The 22,482-nt window shown below is 36.4% G+C and overlaps 1 protein-coding gene across 1 annotated transcript in view; it reads left to right on the forward strand.

Annotated features, from left to right (window-relative positions):
* Positions 1-14,930, forward strand: part of PIK3C2B (phosphatidylinositol-4-phosphate 3-kinase catalytic subunit type 2 beta) — a 71,502-nt gene extending 56,572 nt beyond the window's left edge. Inside the window, exons 18-32 of the mRNA XM_015832158.1 lie at positions 1,072-1,252; positions 2,251-2,358; positions 2,837-2,929; positions 3,871-4,000; positions 5,447-5,583; positions 6,158-6,327; positions 8,572-8,728; positions 9,670-9,779; positions 9,953-10,154; positions 10,306-10,430; positions 11,159-11,276; positions 11,810-11,891; positions 13,679-13,785; positions 13,903-14,031; positions 14,425-14,930. Of these exons, the coding sequence (XP_015687644.1) occupies positions 1,072-1,252; positions 2,251-2,358; positions 2,837-2,929; positions 3,871-4,000; positions 5,447-5,583; positions 6,158-6,327; positions 8,572-8,728; positions 9,670-9,779; positions 9,953-10,154; positions 10,306-10,430; positions 11,159-11,276; positions 11,810-11,891; positions 13,679-13,785; positions 13,903-14,031; positions 14,425-14,613 (2,038 nt within the window). The 3' untranslated portion in view covers positions 14,614-14,930. The remainder of the gene's footprint in view (positions 1-1,071; positions 1,253-2,250; positions 2,359-2,836; positions 2,930-3,870; positions 4,001-5,446; positions 5,584-6,157; positions 6,328-8,571; positions 8,729-9,669; positions 9,780-9,952; positions 10,155-10,305; positions 10,431-11,158; positions 11,277-11,809; positions 11,892-13,678; positions 13,786-13,902; positions 14,032-14,424) is intronic.
* The last annotated feature ends 7,552 nt before the right edge of the window (positions 14,931-22,482 follow it).

Consider the following 22,482-nt stretch of genomic DNA (forward strand, 5'->3'; position numbering starts at 1 on the left):
TATCAATGAGGGAATGACAGATGTGGAGCAAATTTTATCTCACAAATTTTATTTCACAAAAGGGACATGTTAAAGCCTTGAAGAAGTCTGTGCAATGAGACAAACAAGAATTGAAGAGAAATCAAATCTTACGATAATATTTGAATAAATTAAATATAAGACTGTTAGACATAAAATGAGGAAATATAAAGTTGGTTTATTTGATCAAGGTTAAAATAAGCCATTTATTTGCCAAATTCTGGCAACCCTTTATGGACTTTTTTGCTGACATCAGGATTGAAAAGTTAATGTTTATTGATTTGCTTATACAGTAAATAAAGGATGTAATATGGGATTTAGAGATACTGGTAAATTTATTGAAGAATTGTCTATATGTCAACTTTGAAAATGAGTGTGGCTGCAGCCATTTTCCCTACCCTGCAGCCACGCTCATTTTCAAAGTTGGTTGGAAGTCACTTTTCTATATATTTCTTTTCTCTTCATCATATTCTTTCTTTTCTTTCAATTTTTACTTTTTCCTACTATTTATTCTTTAGTTTATATTAATTTCTTCTATTGTAATCAAAGTCCTTAATTAAAATTATATTCTTTTTTAAAAAAAGAAGAGAGTGCTAAGACCTCCACAGTTCAACCCTGAGCTACATATATTCTCTTCTATAGTAATTCTTACTCACTTTGAGTTCTATCTTAATGGAATCTGACAGTTTACTAAAAAATCTTCCTTCTTCCTTCCTTGGCAGCTTGAGAAGCATTTGATCAAATACCTAAGCAGTTCCAGAACACAAAATATTTAATGCTTTTAATGGCTCTTTGAATCTTCCTCATTATTCATTTTTATATTCTATTATGCAAATGTTTGGAAAACCTTTGATCTTCCATTTTCACTTTCTTTTCTTATAACAAATAAAATGTGATTTCAGAGTAAGCCATTGAAAGGGAGCATGTTCACTTAGTCTGCATAGGAGAAGAGAGCTTTTGCTTAGTTACTTCTACTAATGTGGATAATTTGAAGTATGGATCCATTCCACACAAACATTGCTATTTCCAGTGACAAAGTTTCTGTATTCCTAGGCTTCTGAAAGATGGTTTGAAAGATTCTCAATTCAGCATTCGTTACCAGTACCTGCTAGCAGCTTTGTTATGTTGTTGTGGAAAGGGTCTGCGAGAGGAGTTTGACCGTCAATGCTGGCTTGTTAACACTTTGGCTAAGCTGGCTCAACAAGTCCGTGAGGCTGCTCCATCATCGCGACAGGTATATGGGTTTATGGTGACTGGAGGAAAGAGCAGAGGGGAATAAGAATGATAGACTTAATGTGCAATAGTGAAAGACTACTTATTTAACAAATAGTAGAAATGATGATGGAAGAAAAGGAAATCATTATCTAAAGAATTATCTAACTTCCTCATAAGAAGTTAAGATATGTTTCAACTTCTTTTACAAGGCAGTATGCTATAAATGATGTAATAGTACTGGCTGATCAAGATGTATACCCTGCATAATGTTCCCTCTACTAAGATACGTCTTAATGTTCTTACCTATGTCTATAGGCATCTAGTACAGTATGCTTTGGTCTTGGTTAACTGCAACATGGAAACAGGATCCTAACTTCTTTCCACTGTCTTAACTACATACATTCTAAAAGATTGCAAGTGCTTTAGAAGCAGAAGCAGAAATTGTATGGTAGATCCAAGTATTAGTTTACTAATACTTGAATACAAATTTTAATTTGCTACTATTTGGGGATCAAATGGGCCTTGTTATTCACAATGGCTTCATTTCAACTGAACAACTGTGGATGACAAGACTATGGAAAAAAACCACTTTCCACATGCACAAGAGTCGATTCACAATTTGGCATGTGTGTAACTTAGTTCAAAGCTAGGAATATATGAAATTGCTCATCAAGAGTAATAAGGCCTGGTCTGTATTTTCCAGCTGTAGATACATGAAATTACAACTAATGAGTTCACAAATAATAAGGGCTACTTGTAAATTATGTTAAGATTTTTTTTTTCAAAGTTGTCCATACATCTAATTATTTAGAACTTTTCATGATGTTGTGGCTTGTTTTAGCCAAGTTTCACATCGTATTACTAACAATGCTCCCTCAAGCTAATGACAAGAGCAGACACTTTATGGAGAAATGCTTTTTAGTGGTGAAAAATGACCTGTGTTGAAAAGGGACTGGAAAGGGACTTGTAATAAGCTGCAGTTAAGAGCTTACAGTTTTTGTTTTGTTTTTCCTTTAGGCCATCCTTCGTGAGGGACTAGAGGATGTCAGACAGTTCTTCAATGTCAATGGCTCCTGTCGACTGCCGCTTAGCCCCAGCCTGCTGGTGAAAGGAATTGTGCCCAGAGTATGTTGTTGACTGGTTGAAATGCTTTTATTTGTATACTGTGGAAATGGGATTAGTTCTTCCTTCAATATCTTAGGAGTCACTCACTGGGACTCCATGTGTTTCGTATGCCAAAACCATCCAAGCTCCAGAGTAGTATTTCTATAACCAGTCTTTAGGTATAGTTACTTCCTTTTTGTCACACAACAGATTACATAATAATTTGCTATACAACATCTTACCTCTTTAGTATGAAAATAATTGGCTTACATCACTTAACCTACCCTGCTATTTTTGGTGGCTTTGTTTTATTTGGGCAATAGTAATATCCACAAGGAATAACACAATACCTTTGATCTGATCCTAAATCTGCATTGCATAGTAATTCTTCTCCCAATGCTAGGGATCATCAATCTCCCATATTGCTATGATGCTTGATTGTAACACTAGTTATTCTGATCACCTCCCATTTTTGGTCTCCATTTGTCTTTGCTTGCAGGATTGTTCTTATTTCAATTCAAATGCTGTCCCTCTGAAGCTCTCTTTCCAGAATGTAGACCCCCTTGGGGAAAATATCCGTGTTATTTTTAAGGTAAGCATTAGGCTGGAGTAATTTAGCTTTTAAGGAAGATGATTGTTCGATTAAAATTGGAAGGCAGGGAAAATTTTGTCTACTATAGGGTGCTTGAGGATTTGATTATGGTTGGGATGGAGACTGAATATCAGGTACAATGGGAAGTTGTTCTCTAACACCAACTACAGGTAGTACTTGACTTATGAGCAGAATTGAGCCCAGAATTTTTGCTAAATGAGAAATTTGTTAAGTGAGTTTTGTGCCATTTTATGACTTGTCTTGCCATGTTTGTTAAGTGAATCATTGCAGTTGTTAAATTAGTAACCCGGTTGTTAAGTGAATCTGGCTTCTCCATTGAAGGTCACAAAAGATGGGCGCCTGACCCTGGGACACTGGAACAGTCATAAGTATGAGCCAGTTGCCAAGCATCTGAATATAAATCACGTGACCATGGTGATGCTGCAACTGTCATAAGTGTGAAAAATGGTCATAAGTCACCTTTTTCCGTGCCATTGTAACTTCGAACGGTCACTAAATGAACTGTTATAAGTTGAGGACTACCTGTACTAAGCTGGAATACATTCCCAACTGTTGACTTTGCAGTGCTGTGTTCCTGTAATGGTTGGAGTCAAAGCAGAGAGGGAGCAAGGCTAACTATACACATTGCTATATTCACAAGTGTATCTGTGCAGTTATAACCAAGCATATATCCGGACTTTCTCTTGTCCATGTGATGCTGTTTTCAAACTTTCCACCCACGACCAGTTTCAGAGCAACTGTTAGAGAAGTGATCATGATTCTGGGGTAAGTTGGGGTAGACACATTTTTTAAAAATGAATAGGTGATTTAGGTTACATTGCATGTTTTTAAAAGAGGAAAGATGTCTAATAATTTTCTCCTAATATCAAGTATTTAAAATTGTAAATAGTCTGCTTTATATTGTGCTTTTGTTTTCACAGTGTGGAGATGATCTTCGCCAAGACATGCTAACTTTGCAAATGATTCGCATAATGAACAAGATCTGGGTGCAAGAAGGTTTGGACATGCGAATGGTCATATTCCGTTGTTTTTCTACCGGCCGTGGTCGGGGTAAGCCTAGATCCAAGTATGAAACATTTTCAGTTTCTTTTATCTTCCTCACCTTTATTTTCAGACTGATAGGATTATTGGGGAAAAGTGACTTCAAGATCAGAACAGAATTATTATCTCTTTGAGCAAACTGAGAATACAGAAACTGTCTTGCTAAATTAGTATACAGGTATTAATTGCCCAGTATGTCTATTCTTCCTTTCTAAGGCATTGCTATAGTTTTTACTCAAAATCAATCTATTGCTGCCACATTATAACAATGGGTTTATGTTTCCACTCTTATTTCCTTATCTGTTTTCTATTATTCTTTTCACTGTTTTATTTGTTTCAAGTTTTAAAATGTGTTTGGAAATGCTTAGTGTTTTCAGTATTATAATTACTAGGCAGATTAGAAGTATCAATAATAATTATTTGTACACAGTATCTGTTAATCAGAATGAAATGTCCCTAAATATGGAAGGTTTTTTCTTAGTTGTTTTATCCATTGAAGACTATATAAGAGTTTATTTCAATAACGTCTGATAGAAAATTATTCCAGTAAGATGATGCTGAGCACCTGCTTGAGTTTATGACAGATGCATTATTTATCTGCAGCAATATCTTTCTATAGATATCTTACAAGTGTGCCTACAGTTTAGCAGCCCAAGAGATGATTAAATAATTTAGTCTGGATTTTGAATCTGAATCAACAGCTGCTTTCTTAGCAAAAAAGAAAGGTTGTCATTTTTTTTTGAGCTTCTAAATTGAGGCTCTGTTGATACACAAGAAAGAGCTTGATAACCTCCAGTCCATGTGCTACCTTTGATAGCCTCCTGTGAAGCCCAGCAGAAGCTGACTAGGTGATTATGGTCAGTCATCAGACCAACCTACTGTTTGTGGGGAGAGATAGAAGGGAACACTGTATATATTGCATCAAACTCTTGAAGAAAAGCTGGGACAAAAATCAAATACAATTGCTTGCCTACATTCTCCTTGGTGGATGAGCAGTTATCTGAAAGCAATTATCTGTTCCATTATAGCACAGTTATGAGGGAAAGTTTTGTGGCTTCCTCTTTCCTTCCAGCAGCCTCTTGGTTTCCTGATGCTAATGATATTGAGAAACTAACAGTCTTGGACAGAACAGCTGAGACAGAGGAGAAATGTTGCCCTCCTTCCAGCAACTGTTTAAATTACAATTTCCTGCCATCTGGGTAATCTTGGAAGTTCCTTTCCTCTAAATTATCTATTAAAGACTGCCTCAAAGATGTCTTTATACAGTATGTGAATCTGACCTCCCCCCCAGGCAGATTTTATATATGGCCCTGAGATGGTTGTGCATTCCTTCCATTTAATTAAAAACATCCACCTAGATACCATTGGACTCTATAGCCCAAGATGTCTGAATGGCAATAAGAATATCTTTCCTCTCCTATAACCAACCTCATTTCTATCAATCATGCATTACAGGTATGGTGGAAATGATCCCCAATGCAGAAACTTTGCGAAAAATTCAAGTGCAGCATGGTGTGACAGGTTCCTTCAAGGATCGTCCCCTTGCAGACTGGTTACAGAAGCACAACCCAAAGGAGGATGAATATGAAAAGGTAAAGAAAAGGAACAAGAGAAACAATGAAAGCCTTTGCCTGAGAGTCAAAACCACAGAATTACGTGCAGGAATTGTATCAATATGTTCTCTCTACATTTCGTAATTGTAGTAATTACAAAAAGCAAAATAGAGGCACTGTAATTTAGATTTGTTTATGTGTTTTCAGATGCATTTTTTGTTTCCTTAGAACAAATTGGATCAAAAAGAAGCTAGTTTTATTTTATTTGGCATTATAATGGTATTTTAAGTCTCTGAAAATGAGGAGCAATTTTAAGAATAAGTTTTCTCCTTTACAAATTATATTTTAAAATGTTTGGATGCAATGATTAGTCACACACATGATTTTAGCAAATGTATTCATTCTGTTAAGTTTATTTGCAGAAAGATTTGCAAATGAGAATGTCAGATACAACTGAATGTCCTCAACTTATTCCAGAAAGTGTCATATCATATGTTTTTATTTGCTTCACACATGCACACATGTAACCCCCCTTTCAACATTTAAGAAATCTTCCAAAACTTTCCCCACTGATTCTTTTCATAGCTATTCTAAATACATCTTCATCTTTCAGGCAGTGGAGAATTTCATTTACTCCTGTGCTGGGTGCTGTGTAGCCACTTATGTTTTGGGAATTTGTGACCGGCACAATGACAACATCATGCTCAAAACAACTGGACATATGTTCCACATTGACTTTGGAAGGTTTCTGGGTCATGCCCAGATGTTTGGCAACATCAAAAGGTGAGGGATCTTCTGAAACGCTGCTCAAAGACTCTGCATGGCTGCTTTCAAATTGTCAGTGGATTTTCTGAGAATGCATATTCATTCCCACAAATCACCATGCCTTTTATTATTTTTATTTTATTATTTATTTTTTACTGTATATCCCTACCATCTCACTTAACAATTCTGAGGGGCTTACATCAGGTTGTTCTAAAAATTATTATTATTATGGTTGGTCTCACAGTCAGCCAGAAGTTTAGACTGGGTTTTTAATACTTTATTTATTTATACTGTACTACTAAAACGCCCATATTGATTGTTTGTAACTTCAGTTGGCAAAACAGTGCATCATGGGGTAACAATTTTTGAATGAGCATACCTCAAATGGGTTAATTTACTGTCTACTTCAGCTTCATTGTGAAACTGACAAAGGATGAGAAAGGAAAGTGGGCACATTGGTTTTTCACATAAGAAATGCTTTTTCCAGCTGGATGGATTCCTGGAGCTACGCATGAATACATTCCTAGAACATTCTGTTCTTTACATTCTAAGGCTTATATTTATTTTATACATTCAATGCCATAAAGTAAGGGGTATACTGAGATTGTTATAGAATTCTTGAGTTGTGCAATCTCTTTGATCTGAACCAATAATTAAAGTAAAAAAAGGTTCTCATAAGCAAATGACGAACTTCGCAAATCTGATTCCGTAGGATGACAGAAGGCAGTCTAAAAATACCATGTCATTAACATGGAAATTACCATAGTTACACTTCAGAGAAAATACTGTTTGATATAAAAATGCAGCTCTTGGCATTTAAATCAGCCCAGAGCTTCTTTTTAAACATTTCCTGTAAAGGGATTCATTTGTAATGCAATACCTAAAATATTTCACTTAGCTGTCTCTCCATTATTTAGCAACAGAAGTGAGGCTAAAATTAATGTGAAAATAGTTTACACAAAATATTATGCTAATATCAACCCAATATAAAATTATGCTAATGTTATCCATAGAAATTCAAATTAAATAACGAAACTTAAGTTTTTTCAGTATGCTGCCTTAGTTGATACTGAAGAATTGGCTTAGCAGAAGTAGTGGCACACTGAAAATAATTTATATTTTATGTTAATTAAAACATTAAGTACATAATAAATAATTGGTTGCTTTTCCTTTCTGCATTTTAATATTTTTTACAATGCAGCCTTTTTCTTTCCATGTCTGTTGCCCTCAGGCAAGGCCTGCAGTTTTACTGGCATTAACCAAGAGTATAAAAAACATTAAAAGAATTCATCAAGAAATGGGAATGCTGGCAAAAGCTCATATTAATGACTTTGGAATGTTTTGCCATTTATATATTTATATCCTACTTTTATTATTTTTATAAATAATTCAAGGCAGCAAACATATCCAACGCACCTTCCTTCTCCTATTTTCCCTATAACAACCTCCCTCTGAAGTGAGTTGAGCTGAGAGAGTGACGGGCCCAAGATCACCAAGATGGCTGTCAGGCCTAAGGAGGGGACTGGAATTCAAGTCTCCTGACCTCTAGCTTGGTGCCTTAACCACACTAGATCAAACTGGACTAACAATTATTTATTAACAAATTAATGAATGGTCAAACATTTCCTGATATTTCTCTTTGTATTTGAGATATAAGCATCACATGATAACCAAAGCTCCTTCACCTCCTTCTAGATGCAACAGAACTAAATGTTATCACAATACAGTAACATGCAACAGAAAAAAAATCTGCATTCAATTTTCCACCGAAGAAGTTATTTCAATTTGACAAAATTAACTTTGATTCTAATGCAGCCTTAATTCCCAAATTCCTTTTCATTCTTTTTGTTATTTTTAATATAAAATGAGAAAGAAAAAAATGAAGGATAGATTCAATATTGTGTTGAAAGAGAAGAATACTATCGTATCTTTGTATGTGAAAACAATTATTAACAAAGAAAAAAGCATACAATACTGTAAAAGAATAACTGCAAATACTACTGTCCGTTTAATTGATGCCTATGTCTCTAAGCTATTACATAACAATAGAAAAAGGAAAATTAAATTCTAATATTGTTTTCTAAATAATATTTCAAAAGTTGATAAAATTCTTGCTTAAGTATAAGTTTGAGTTATAAGTAGGAGTTATTTTATTAATTTACTTGATGAATGAGTGTATTTAGGAATGAAAAAGTAGTAATCCTTGAAGTAACTACATTTAGCCACCTTGAGATATATACAGTAGATGTACCTTCTCTATAGGGACCGGGCTCCATTTGTCTTCACATCAGACATGGCTTATGTTATCAATGGTGGTGATAAACCCTCCAGTCGCTTTCATGATTTTGTGGATCTCTGCTGCCAAGCTTACAACCTGATCCGGAAGCATACTCATCTCTTCCTCAATCTTTTGGGACTGGTGAGAGAACATTTCCCCTCTCTATTGCTCATGCCCTTCAGTAACATTGCATCTGTCAGCTGATCATTCATGGTGAGCTTTGGAATTTTGCATGTTCTCCCTTTTTCAAGCTTTGAGCAAAGATCAAGACAGAAAGTGCATAATCTCATCTCCAATGATTATCCTGCCCAAATATTTCTTTTTTATTCCTGAAACCCCAAAGATTAAGGACTTGCTTTTTTATTTTTCTTTAGACTATATTTAGCATTTTTATCCAGCTTCCCAAGGACCTGGATTACTCAGATGTTGTTGTTTGATAGAGTTAAAGGTATTGTCATGAGATGTACGCTGTTCCAAGTAAAGCTATCTTTGGAACTGACTAATGGTGATTTTTTCAATGCCGTTGGTATTCGAATGGTGCTCCAATTATTCTGGGTTTGCACCCAAGGCACTGTTGAAAGGATTTGCCAGACATACCTAACAAAAATATCCCTTTGCTAAATCTGATTGATTTAGTTATTGATACTATATTTGCTTTCTTTTGTCATAGTCATTCTACTTTATTTGCAGGTCTCTATATTTTGTGATTTCTCTTGTTCTTTCTCTTCTACTCTGCTGTCTCTAGATGTTGCAGTGACAATTATCCAGATTTTTTTGTCATTCTTATCAACGATTCTAAAGTCTGGGGTATTGAGTGGCAGGTGCTTGTCTGTGAATTCTAAAGATGTTGAAGTCCTTAGTTTCTTCATTTTCTATTACTTTATTTATTTTGTGGTCCCATCATCTTGCTTTCAGGCAAATGGTATTTTTTTGCATATTGTTATTAACTATTATTAAAGAAAGGCTGGAAATTTCAAGGAGTGGATGTTCCATTTATAAAACTGGATTGCCCATCAGTCATATTTTCAGCAGTTGCACTTCTTCATTTTCCAATGTTATTGATTTATTTCTTTTGCACTCAGATGCTGTCCTGTGGTATTCCTGAACTCTCTGACCTTGAGGACTTAAAATACGTCTATGATGCACTTAGACCACAAGACTCTGAGGCAGATGCTACCACTTATTTTACCAGGTGAGAAGATACTAGTCTTAACACTAACAGGGAGTAAAAAAAGTAAGACCCCAAGTATCTGTGTCCCAAAATCTCTTTCACTAACACTGTTCTGGGATCTTTATCAAAATCATAGAGTAGCACAGTCAGCTTTATATCACTGTATAACTTAGAAGTTTCATCCTTTGATGCAGATTGATAGAGTCCAGCTTGGGCAGTGTAGCCACGAAACTCAACTTCTTCATTCACAACCTGGCCCAGATGAAGTTCACAACAACAGACTCCCGGCCAACACTGTCATTTGCCCCCCGTGTACACACAATCAAGACGTCTAGCCGTATCGTTGACATTTTTCTCTGCCGACATGAAAAGATCTTCAATCCCAGCAAAGGATATGTGAGTCCTTTTTATAGCCATTTTGTTAGGGGGCACTGCAGTAAACACAATGCTAGGGCAACTGCTCTAAAGCAAGGGATAGTGTATATCAAACACAGAAATATGTGGAATCTGCAGTTGAACCATATGAATTTTCATCTTTGATTTACAGATTTACATTCTGAAAGTGAAACGAGAGCACCCTTCTGAGGTCACATTCATTCAGCGCACATTTGAAGAGTTCCAGGAGCTGCACAACAAGCTACGCCTCATCTTCCCCTCTTCACACCTCCCAAGGTCAGTCCCCATTTTGCTTATAATCCTCATTTTTCCTTGATGCTGTACTCAGCACAAGGAATTAACTGCAATTTCCTGCAATTAACCAGGGAAACTGATTATGTAACGATGTACAATTCTCCATATGTTTTCCTCTGTGAAATGCCATTTTTGTAAAAAAAAAAAAAAAAAAGATCAAAATCTGGGAATGAAGTGATGAGGCAATCGGTCTGTTTTCAGGAAGCACATTATCATTATTATTATCCTATCTTCTGGGGTACATAGGAGTGAGAAAAGCTGAAATTATTTCTATTCAGGAAATAGATAACAGTAGATGGATTTATGTATATGACCATAAATGCCTATTTTGAGCCTATGTTAAAAAATAACCTAAGAAATGCCTTGTGAGGCCAAAAAGTATTTGATTCTTGCATGTTTGTGAGGATGGTTCCTTCTTAATAGCATACAGTAGTGTTGCAAGCAATCCTAACGTAATACCCTTCTTTTCATAGTTTTTTTTTTCTGGGACACACCATTTTCTGAACTTTTTTACTCCTTCTGGCTGAAAATATGGAGAGAAATCAAAATTTGGCATTCTCATCTTTTTAACATGAAGCAATTCCCTTTCATGTACAAGGCCTTTAAGGAGTAACCAGATCTGTAAACCCTTCTGCTTCAGAAATTTTCTTGATGGTTGGGGGGTCACTGCTTAAAGGTCTCTTTCTCCCCCATCCAATCCAATTTCCCAGCTTCCCTAGCAGGTTTATAATTGGACGATCGCGAGGAGAGGCAGCGGCTGAGAGGAGGAAAGAGGAATTGAATGGCTACATCTGGCATCTAATTCATGCAGCTCCAGAGGTTGCTGAGGTAATGTGGATGAATGGAGATCATACTAGCAAGACTAAGGAGAATCTGTAAGCAAAGGCTTCAATATATAATAGCTCTTCCTGAGTTATTCTGCAGTTTATCCCAGGATTCTTGTCTAAACAGTTTTGCCTGATTATTCTGCTGAAAATTTAAATAGCTTTTCTCTTTATTGCCAAGTTGTAACTCCTGAAATTATTTTAGACTGTTATTACTGAAGTATGCTGGGCCCTAGGATGCATCAAGAGTGCCCTGATGTTTGATATTCTGCTAGGCTATTTGCATTGCAGAAGAGGAAGACAAGGCTAATATCTCTCACCCTCACTCATGTGGTCTACATATTTAGCAGTGTGAATTGAGGGTGTGTTCCTCACTGCTAGGTTAATAAGATTGGTGATAAGAAAAATGCCAAAAATCTCAGGTTACGTATATTAGCTGAATCTTAACTCTTGGCAATGTTGGAGTGGGGGCAGAAATAAATGACACATTATTTGCAGAATAAGACTATTGTCTCTAACGTCAAGATTTTCTTTCAGTGTGACCTGGTATACACATTTTTCCACCCTCTTCCAAGGGACGAAATTGCTGCAGGCACCAATCCAGCACCAAAGCCTGCAAGTAAATATCAGTATTATACAAGTGGTAAGAGTTATCCGCTTCAATATTCCTTTTTGGCTGATAGCTGGTCCTCAGTAGAATACATAAAATAAGGATATTTTCATGCAGCCTATCTTGGGATAAAGTCCATCATGCATTCCTTTGGAGGAAGAAAACAATATTGGTTATTTGACAGCAGAGCTTTTTTTCTCATAGAACGCCCAGAACGGAGTTCCAGCACCTTTTTTGGATGGAACCTTGTAGGGTAGGCAAGGCGGGTTGTATGAAGTGTGTGAGTTCCGGCACCTTTTTTTTTGTTTTGTTTTTTACAAAAAAAGCCCTGTTTGACAGAATTTACTATTTTTTCCTAAGAATTTATTCAGAGATGGCTATATATTTTTCAGGATCTGAACTATACTTATAATAATCAACAAGAGGCAATACACAAGCAATTGTATTATATTTGGAACTAATCAGATGTACTAGGCACATATATATTTATGGAGTTTAAATCCTCTCCTGGAAATTGCATTTATGAATCTTTGTTATTTAGATAACTGGGTACAAGTCATAATCTTTAAGAGCTGTCCTAGTCCTGGTATTGCAGGAAGAGATATATTGTGCCCTGATATGGAGAGTCGATATGTAGAATGTTATATACAATATAGCTTCATTTTGCAAGCTGTAACCACTTAACAACAACACCTAACAATAGTAATTGGGATGAAAATTTCCATTGCTAAGCATTGGAAAGCTAAGCAGTTATAAAGCACAATCTCATGTGATTTTACCTCTTCAAGATGAAAATTGCAACACACTATTGTTAAGCAGTCTCACAGTTGTTAAACTCAACATCATGTGGTCGCCATTTATGACCTATTGGCTTCTTCATTGGCTATGCTTATAGGAAGTTGCCAAAGAAGGTTGCAAATGGTGTTCACGTGATCAAGGGATGCTGTGACTTTGTAATTGTGAGTCAGGTGCCCAGTACCTAGATCACAATCTTGTAACTGCAGGATGTTGCAACTGATGTAAGACAATGATCTGTTTTAAATATTCATTCAGACATAACTCTGAATAGTTGCTAAACGAGTGGTCATTAAATAAGGACCACTTGTATATTCTATGAAGTGTTTTTATTTCTATTGTCCATCAGACAGCAGTACACAACCAATTTCACTGTGTTTGGAACTCATCTGATATACATAACTACAGATCTTATGGGCTTCAATTCCATGATGATGATGTTATCCATTCAGTTGTGTCTGATTCTTGGTGATTTTATGGCCCAAGTCTTTCCACATCTTCCAATCTTGCACTATTTCTTTGTCAATCCTATAAAGGAGGGATCCTCAATCCCTGGGTCATGGCCCATTAGGAACAGGCTGCACAAGTGAGCAAAGCTTCATCTGCACATGAACAGGATCTAAGTAGCACATGAAACCATGCCCCTGCCCCCGGTCCGTGGGAATTTTTTTTCCCACAGAACTGGTCCCGGTGCCTAAAACATTGGAGGCAGCTGCTATAGAGAACCCTTTGGACTTTTAACAAACATATGATTTCTTATATTGACTCAAGCAATTCAAATGAAAACTGGTGTATCAGTTAAAATGGAGCAACATAAAGGATATTGTGTTACATTGATTTTGTATTAATATTCTTTATAGTTTAGATTTTTAAAAGAAGATTTTCAAAATATGACACAGAAATATTTTTTAGAAAAAGTACAAACATTTCTGTTCTTTGTAGCTTCTCCTATCTCTGCTACTAAGTGAAATATAATTTTATTTCATATTCCTTTTTCTTAGATGCTGTATGGTCCCAACCAATTGGAAAAGTTGGTGGAGAGGTGAAGTTATCAATCTCTTATAAGAACAACAAGCTCTTTATAATGGTGATGCATATCCGTGGCCTCGTAAGTGCTTAACAGTAGCTACTCTAATGGTGCTTCTAACCAATTTTCTGTGAAATATGCACATTTATGCAGCCCAAAGATCTGATTAATCTAATTGACTTAATTTCTGTCTTTTAGCAACCTATTCAGGATGGCAGTGATCCTGATCCTTATGTTAAGATTTATCTTCTGCCCGATCCTCAGAAAACCACCAAGAGGAAAACCAAAGTTGCTCGAAAAACTTGCAATCCAACTTATAATGAAATGGTATTTGCTTCTTCACCTTGTGTTAATGAAGTAGGCCTTGCATAGATTCAGAAATCCCAAGTACAGGCAAAGTTTGAGCAGATAAAGTGGTCAGCTAACAGATTCTGAAAGCATTGTAGAATCTGAAAAGAGATTAATTTACTTTTTGAGCTCACTGCTTGCCTCATTTTGGAGATTTAACATTTAGAGAGTGGATTCAATTCCAAAACCTTTGCTGAAACTGTCAATTTGCTTAGGCTAGAATATAGACCATACAGCTACTTTTTCATCACCATAGTAACTGCAAACAGTTGCTAAATGAGGTACTTGCTAAATGAGGATTACCTGTATTCTAGGGAAAAGTTACTGTAGATATGAGAAGGCTAATGTTCTGCAACTTTTGATATCTTCCAGCTTGTCTATGATGGAATTCCTAAAGGGGATCTACACCAGCGGGAGCTGCATCTGAGTGTCCTGAGTGAAGAGGGCTTTTGGGAGAACATCCTCCTAGGCGAGGTTATAATCAGACTACGGGATTTAGATCTAACACAGGAGAAGATGGGTTGGTTTGAACTGGGCTCTAGGAGTCATGGGATCATGTGAGAAGCAGGAAGGCAGCCTTAGCGTCTTTGGAACTACTTTGGCCCATGGAAGTCCCTGGGAACTAGTGCATGTTCCAGGAGTTGTATCCTGGTATAGAACTCAAAGGATTTAATTTTCTGCGAATAAGAAGATGGACATTTTGTTTCTGTGCAAATGAAGAGTTAATTTCCTGTGGAGAGTGAACATGTTGGAGTTAATGATAGGGAATCCTATGACTTGAAATGGCTGCTGTAAACTTTTATCTTTGAATACTTTACCTTGTGTCAAGGGAGCAATGACTTAACTGAGGGGGAGGGTTTAAATATTAAAGACTTCCCCCTCCCCTTTGAGATATTTTTTAATTTTTTTAAAATAATTTGAGTCCAGATGTGAATTGTAGGATGGAATCTAGATGGAAAGAATCTTTGCAGAGTAATGAATGTTATAAATTAAGTTCTTATTGGACTTTCATATGGTATTTTTTATTTTAAAGGAACATTTGCATAAGTATGCGTGATGGGTTGGGAGATATGTGGATTCAGTATGAATGGAAGATTTAAACCCTTATCTCTGGGACAGGAGCTAGTGTGCTCTAACACAAGCCATCATGGAGACATTGCTTCCAAAGGAGAGCAGTAGTACTTGCACAAGCGTAGAACTTACATTTTTGATTTCTTATGATATGTAATCTGAAAAGCATGCTCTCCTGGATAAACATCTGGACTCCTTTGGAGAAGGCAATTCTATTGTTCTTGATTGCAACCATGCAGAAACAAAGGCCTTGACCTTAATGTGTCTAAAAGCAATGTCTTATTTTTCAATCTTAGCTTTTCTAAATTGTCTCTTACATCTATGGTGTTTGAGTCAGTCTGAAGAGATTGGATGGGATAATTTGTGCTAAGTCTTAGAAGAGTTTTTCATTTACACAAGCAAGGGAGTCATTGATTTCCTCTTTCATAATCACCAGTGTCAAAGAACTGATTCTTTAGATTAGCCAATGATCCCTTTACTGATCAATTGGTAAAATGTGGTCATTTATTTTCAGGCTACTTACTTGAAATAAGTAACGTATTAATGAGTCTTTAAAGCTTTTATTCATGACAGGCTTTTCTTCCAACATGGCAAGTGAGAGGCAAAGTGGCTGGAACTTCTGAAAGTATTTGTGTTTATGACATTACTGTAACAACCCTTTAAAGCTGTTGACAGTGGCAAATAGTATTGTTGCCCTTTCTCCGAGAAGTAAAAGTTTATAGAAAATTATGTGGGGTTAGGGAAATTATCAACTATGAAAACTTTTTTCTCTTAAGAATAGATAATTGCTGTTGTTTTTTTTATTTTTTATTATTAATATTTTTAAAAGAGACAAGAGTTTTTCCACACCACAAGCACTTCCACATCACTACCTTGCCTCAATGCCCATCATCTCTAGCTGAACTGTTCACAGTGGAAACTCACAAAAACATTGCCATGTTTCTCAGGATATGAAAATGTGAACTCAAAAGTTTTTTTAAAAAATAGTTATTCATGCCAACTTCTGTTTAGAGGAAAAAGCAAACTTGTGGGGAAAATCATTTTTTCACTTTTGAGCTGAAAGTTTCTTTTTACTTTGTGTAATGATGTAACTGGATTTCAAAGAGACAATTACATGAGTGAGTTTGCGGCATGACCTTTGATTATATCTTCCATGCTATAGGAAATGAGATAAAGATGGCATCTTATGAATACCTGTGTCTTTCTACGTTGTAAAATGGTGACATTGGAAATAAATAAAGGAATTGGAATGCAATAGAGACTGTAGTATATCCATTTTAATAGCAAAAGGATTGAAAATATATATGCCTTTTCAAATAAATATGTCATCAACACAAAATATTGTAAGATTTTCTCCAATGCACTGTAAAAATGGTTGAACTATAGCACATTCTGACTTGTTAGAAAAGTAAGGACAGAAAATGAATAGCTCACTCCCAACTATTGTTTCCCACCTTAGATACATTTAGTGAAAACTGGTAATACTTTAAAATTTCATGAAGAATTATTCTCATTCATAGTATTCTCTTGCATAAAATGGAAGCTAAACTCTTGGAATAGTTCTTCATGAAAACAGAATACAATTTTCCTTGAAAAAGAGCTTTCCATATAAATAGAATCAACAAAAAAAAAATACTCAGAGCAGATGTCTGTAGTGTTTATGATTCTGTTTTTGATTCTCTGGTTACTGATGGCTCAAGAAATGACAAGAAAGGATTTCACATGAATTCCTTGGTCATTTCACTTCCATTTTTCCCTAGTTTCAATACTGGAAAAGAGCTATGCCTTTGGATCAACACATTCTTATATTCTACCCACAGCTGTGCTAGGTCTGTGTGATGTAAGAAGCCTGCCTCTCTGAAGCTATATTAATGAAACAGTTGAATCATACCTTCTTATATTATTTTTTTCTGAAGAGATGCACAAGGGACATTGATAATACCTCACATTATGATGAAAGCCATGTTCAACATTATTTGATCAAGATTCTAGAATATACAGGGAAGTTTGCAGTTGCAGCCTGAAAAAAAGGCAAGTAGAACAGGTTCGCTAATCTCCCTATGTTCTAAGATAGTTTAAGGATAGTTTGCAATAGAGTATTCTTATATTTGCCATTCCAAATTGCTCCCAATTTACTTAGCCATTTTATCTTCTTTGAATAAGATTAAATGATGTGTTTCACATTTTAATACTGTTTTGATATTATTGTACTATTATTCTGATAGGTGACCATGATAAAGACAAACCGACATATGCTGCTGGAGGCCACTTGCCCATTCACAAAAAGATTTTTACACAAGTTACAAAGTAATATAGTAGTTTATTGAAATGCTGCCTGCCTCTGCCTCTATCTTGTCTGAAATATATTGCCTTTTATCCCAAATTGTATTTTTCTCTTCCTGGACATGTGGGCATAAGAATAAAACACTGAGCTGCATGTGACTAGCAATTTATTTGCTAAAATTCTGGAGAAGTAGATAATGCTGGAAGCTAGTATTTAGCTTCACAATATGCCAAAATCCTTTTTTAATTCAAACAATTTCTTTTTAATGAAGTCAGGTAAGGCAAGGAGCATGGCCTGCATAAAGATAAGGTAATCCCAGCCACATGTTAGGGAAGCTGGAGTCAGAATGACAGAAGATAGCTATGAATGCTGGTTCTCAGACTGATAGGAGTTTTAATTCCTATTTCTCAAACTGTTAAATTGGGTGCCATCTACTTCTTCTCTATAAAACAGACTAGCTACCTTCCCATGAACCATTTGCAGTGTATGCTATTATTAGAAATCTAACAACAGTTAAAAGTACTCTGGAAAACATAACTTAACAAATTGCCTTTTCCAAGTTTATCAACCTTGGCAGCTTTAAGATGGGTGGACTTCAACTCCCAGAATTCCCCAGCCAGCAACCCTGGCCTATTCTTGTATTGGAGAAGGATACTCTGCTTTCAAACACTATATTCCAGTGGGTATATTAATAGCTGAAAACACAGCATCCCAAACACCAACTCAAAAGAACAAAAAGCACATTTTTTCTATTTTTAACAATGAACATCTGACTGCCGTTTGGAGATATTTCAGTAGTAGTTATATCTTTATCAGTGCAATTTATACATTTTTACAAGTTACAAGATCCAAATTAAAAGCTTGTTTGCTTATATTGTAGAAATCTGGGATGATTTTTATGACTGACAGAAGGCTCATCTAAGCTTGACTATGTGTTAATTTAATTACCTAGCAACATAATAACATCTATAGCGTTGATTGCATGGCTATTGCAACAGTATTATAACATAGGAAAATAAACACTGGTAAGAATGAGTACTTCCAATGGCCCTCTTGGCCATTATATAATTTTCCATGGGTCTGAGGTTCATACCAGGCTTTATGCGGCATGATAGCATCTGCACTCCAAAAATGAGCAGGGTTAAGATTCGTCTGGGGCCATATTAAAGCTTTTAAGTGGTAAAATAGATGTTGTAGATCATTTTGTCCCTTAAACTACCTCTAAACTCCAAGAACCGCACAGAAGGGATACTAATAGATCACACTTTTTACCTCCCTATGCACTTGATTTAATTAATAGATTTCTGTTTGGGGAAAAGAAAGAGATTTAAACATTTGCTTGGAAGCTGCAGTTATTGAATTTTTGCTTGTTTAAGGTAAGTCCCTAGTCTCTAAGAGGGAAAAAAGGGTCAATGGTGTTCTTGTTATTTGACATGTTTGTAATTAATCTACATAACAGAAATATGTTTTCTTAAGCATACCCTGCAAATTCCACAAGTTGATGTTCAATGAATGAACATGTTAATCAGAACAATGAGGATGTCTCTAATTAAAATAATTGAAAGAAATTTCCTAATTATCTAGTGAGGACTAAATCACAAAACATAGCTTATAAAATTGAATAAAAGATTTTACCCTATTATATCCAGGCTTTTAATATGTCTTTTTAAATTGTTGAACTGGTAATGTATACACTGTGTATCTGTGTATCAATATCTGAATATATCATTCTTTGAAATGCTAACTCATATCTCGTACCTTTAGTGAATAGTGAAAATCAAAAGTGACTTGACAAAGCGTATCAGTCTTGCATAAATGCAGCAAAAGAATTTAATCCAACAAGAAAAAATATGTGCATTCTTTGATAAGATAAACTGCCAAATAGTCTCTTAAAGAAAGGCAGATATAATTAATCAAGTCACAGATCTAAAGAAAGTTTTAAAGAAAAGCCAAGTTTCACACCTATTAGTATCTTTTTTGATAAGATGGAAGGTGTATTACAACTATCTCCTTTAATAAGGAGTTTTAATCCATCAACTAAATTCTGAGATTAAAAAGCATGTAATCAGAGCTTATCTAATCAGCACTATCATTTAACATACTTAACAAATGACAACATATTTTGTGGAAATGGCTGCTTATTTTTTAAATATTTCCTAAATTTTTATTATGTGGGTCTTATTGTATATTCAGAACAAGTTAATGGGGTTTTTTCTAACCTTATGTTTTAAAATTGTAACAAAGTAATCTAGACATAGTAGTGGTTAAGGCATCAGGCTTGAAAATGGAAGAGCATGAATTCTAGTTTGGCCTTAGGCTTGGAGCCAGTTACGTGACCTTGGGCTGGTCATTCCTCTCAGGCAATGGCAGATGACTTCTGAGATCTTGGTAAGACCATACTTGGAATACTGCATCCAGTTTTGGTCACCAAAACTGTAAAAAAGATGCTGAGACTCTAGAAAGAATACAGAGAAGAGCAACAAAGATGATTAGGGGACAGGAGGCTAAAACATATAAGGAAAGGTTGCTGGAATTGGGTATGTCTAGTTTAACGAAGAGAAGGATGAGGGGGGACATGATAGCAGTGTTCCAATATCTCAAGGGCTGCCACAAAGAAGAGGGAGTCAAGCTATTTTCCAAAGCGCCTGAAGACAGGACAAGAAGCAACCGATGGAAACTAATCAAGGAGAGAAGCAACCTAGAACCAAGGACAAACTTCCTGACAGTTAGAACAATTAACCAATGGAACAACCTGCCTCCAGAAGCGGTGAATGCTTCAACGCTGGAAGTTTTTAAGAAGAGACTGGACAGCCATTTGTCCGAAATGGTGTAGGGTTTCCTGCCTGAGCAGGGGGTTGGACTCGATGACCTCCAAGGTCCCTTCCAACTTTTTATTTTATTATTATTATTATTATTATTATTATTATTATTATTATTATTATTATTATTATTATTATTATTGCAGGGATTTGTCCAGGCAGTCACCAAGAGTCAACCACTGACTGAAATAAAACAAAGGAAAATTTTAAATATCACTGAGGTTTATTTTAAAAAACTACATTAGGACGATAGCTTTAAAAATGATTCTCAGTAAAAAAAAGAAAAATATGCAAAAACTCCAGCTACACACTAACTTTTAGTAGAAACAGAATAGTGAATTCAAATAATATTTGATCTAAAATCTTAGTTGATTCTTTGCTATTGTTGAAAGAAAATCATCAGGGTCCAGTCCAAGCCGGGAATAAACAAAAAAGATGGTTGCAGTTTATTGAAGAGCAGAGCCAGACAGAAAGCTGACCACGTTGCTGGGAATGCTGGGTTTTTACACCTTCTTGGGCTTTTGTGTTTGGAGTTGTTCCTGTGGCATGAACTTTGACCTGAAATTCAGTGCGCCCTTCTGGTGGTGGTGGGTTAATCCTATTATGTCCTAAAGGTCATATCATGCTTCGGCTGTGGCTGATGGCTATGTCCTGTGTTGGAGTTTTTGGATGAGGGGTTGTTGGTTTAGGGATCTTTGTCTTTCTAATCCCATCAGCTCCAAACTTCCTGGCCACAGTCTTTCTGAAAGGATCATCAAATCTGCATTTCTAAAAGCTGGCCTGCTTGGTTTCTGCTTGGGGGAGGGAGACTTGGGGTTGTCTTTGCCTAAGATTTTTCATTATTCCTTTGGGGAAATATAATATTCTGTCCTTTTTAATACCCTCCCCCTCAATATTTCTTTCTCTAGGAGGGTGGGTGGGTGCTGACTTCTAACACTATTCTTGAAACAAGGCTAGCTTATCTCTAGTGGTTCCACCAAACAAAACAACCTTTGAGCTCTTGTCTAGTTAATATTACCTTATTACTATTTGCTGAGCAACCTAACCTTTGCACCAATCTCTAAAAGGGAATATTTTTCCTACACTCTGTGCTCTTTTTCATAAAGGCTTCACAGGTTTTCACAATGTCAGATTATAAAGCAGGGTTACAAATCATAATGGCTAGATCAAGTTTTGATTAAGCAGGATGTGTGAACCAGGCCATCTCAAAACATAATATGGGCGGTTTGTTTTGGCTGCCTGTATTATGGGACCACAGCAATGCTTTATTAGCCTAGTTTACAGCTTGAAGTATTATATGGGCACAGCCTATGTGCTCATCATCAGTTCTCAGCAAGAAATAAAACACCCATCTCCAAGTTTAGAAACAGACTTGGAAATCTGGGTGAGAAGTAGAATCTGCAACAAAATTCTGCAACGAAGTGCTCCAATTCTGAATGCTAGTAAGCTCTCCAGCGATCCCCGCCCCCAGCGGTTATCCTGTCTTTTCTCCCCCGATCTGAGTTAACAAATCCAACGTTCAGTTTTTTCCGTAGCAGTTCTTGTGGTTTCTCCTTTCCTTCCCCAAATATATCGGGGATGGTGTCATTGTAACTGAAGAAACGAACAGAAGATGTAGGATATCTCCTAAATTATTTCCGACAAAGGTAGCACTCAAGTCTTCTTGAGTCAAGCGAAACTATAAAGTTTACACCAAACGATATGCAGGATCGTTATAATCTGCTAATTGTACTATTACTGATCGTTCATTACTGTTGGGTTGTTGGGTTTTTTTAAACTACTGGCTGATGCAATCCCCGGGCAGTGGCAATCGCCCAGTTAACCTGTTCCCTCTCGGCCGGAGGCGGGGCTATGTTTGAGTAGAGGACTAATCGCAAACTGTCAAAGAATGCCTAGCTTACCCGGATGCTGATGGAAGCCCCACCCACCATTTCTGCTTCTCTTCTGGAAACCGTAGAGCCGACATTTCTTTCCTCCTCTCTACGAAGTGGGCGCCTGCGCGTTTTGTTCCCTCCTGAAAGGGGTCTTCCGCCCTCAGCCTTAACTGCTCTTCTCTTCTCCGACCGCCGCCATTTTACTCTTCTCGCGGAACGTGCTGTGTAAAGCCAAAAGGGTCGCCGCCATTCGCTGAAAAGATGGCATGGCCCAGCTCGGGGAGAGGCCTCTTCACTCTTAGAAACCCTTCAGCTGTCACAGGCCGACAAAAGCGGCCGATTCACATCGGGTGGAAGCGCTGAGGTAAGGAGCATCCCACCC

Source organism: Protobothrops mucrosquamatus, unplaced genomic scaffold (genome assembly GCF_001527695.2).
Source record: "Protobothrops mucrosquamatus isolate PMUCROS unplaced genomic scaffold, P.Mucros_1.0 scaffold_310, whole genome shotgun sequence".
In the NCBI taxonomy this organism is placed as follows: domain Eukaryota; kingdom Metazoa; phylum Chordata; class Lepidosauria; order Squamata; family Viperidae; genus Protobothrops; species Protobothrops mucrosquamatus.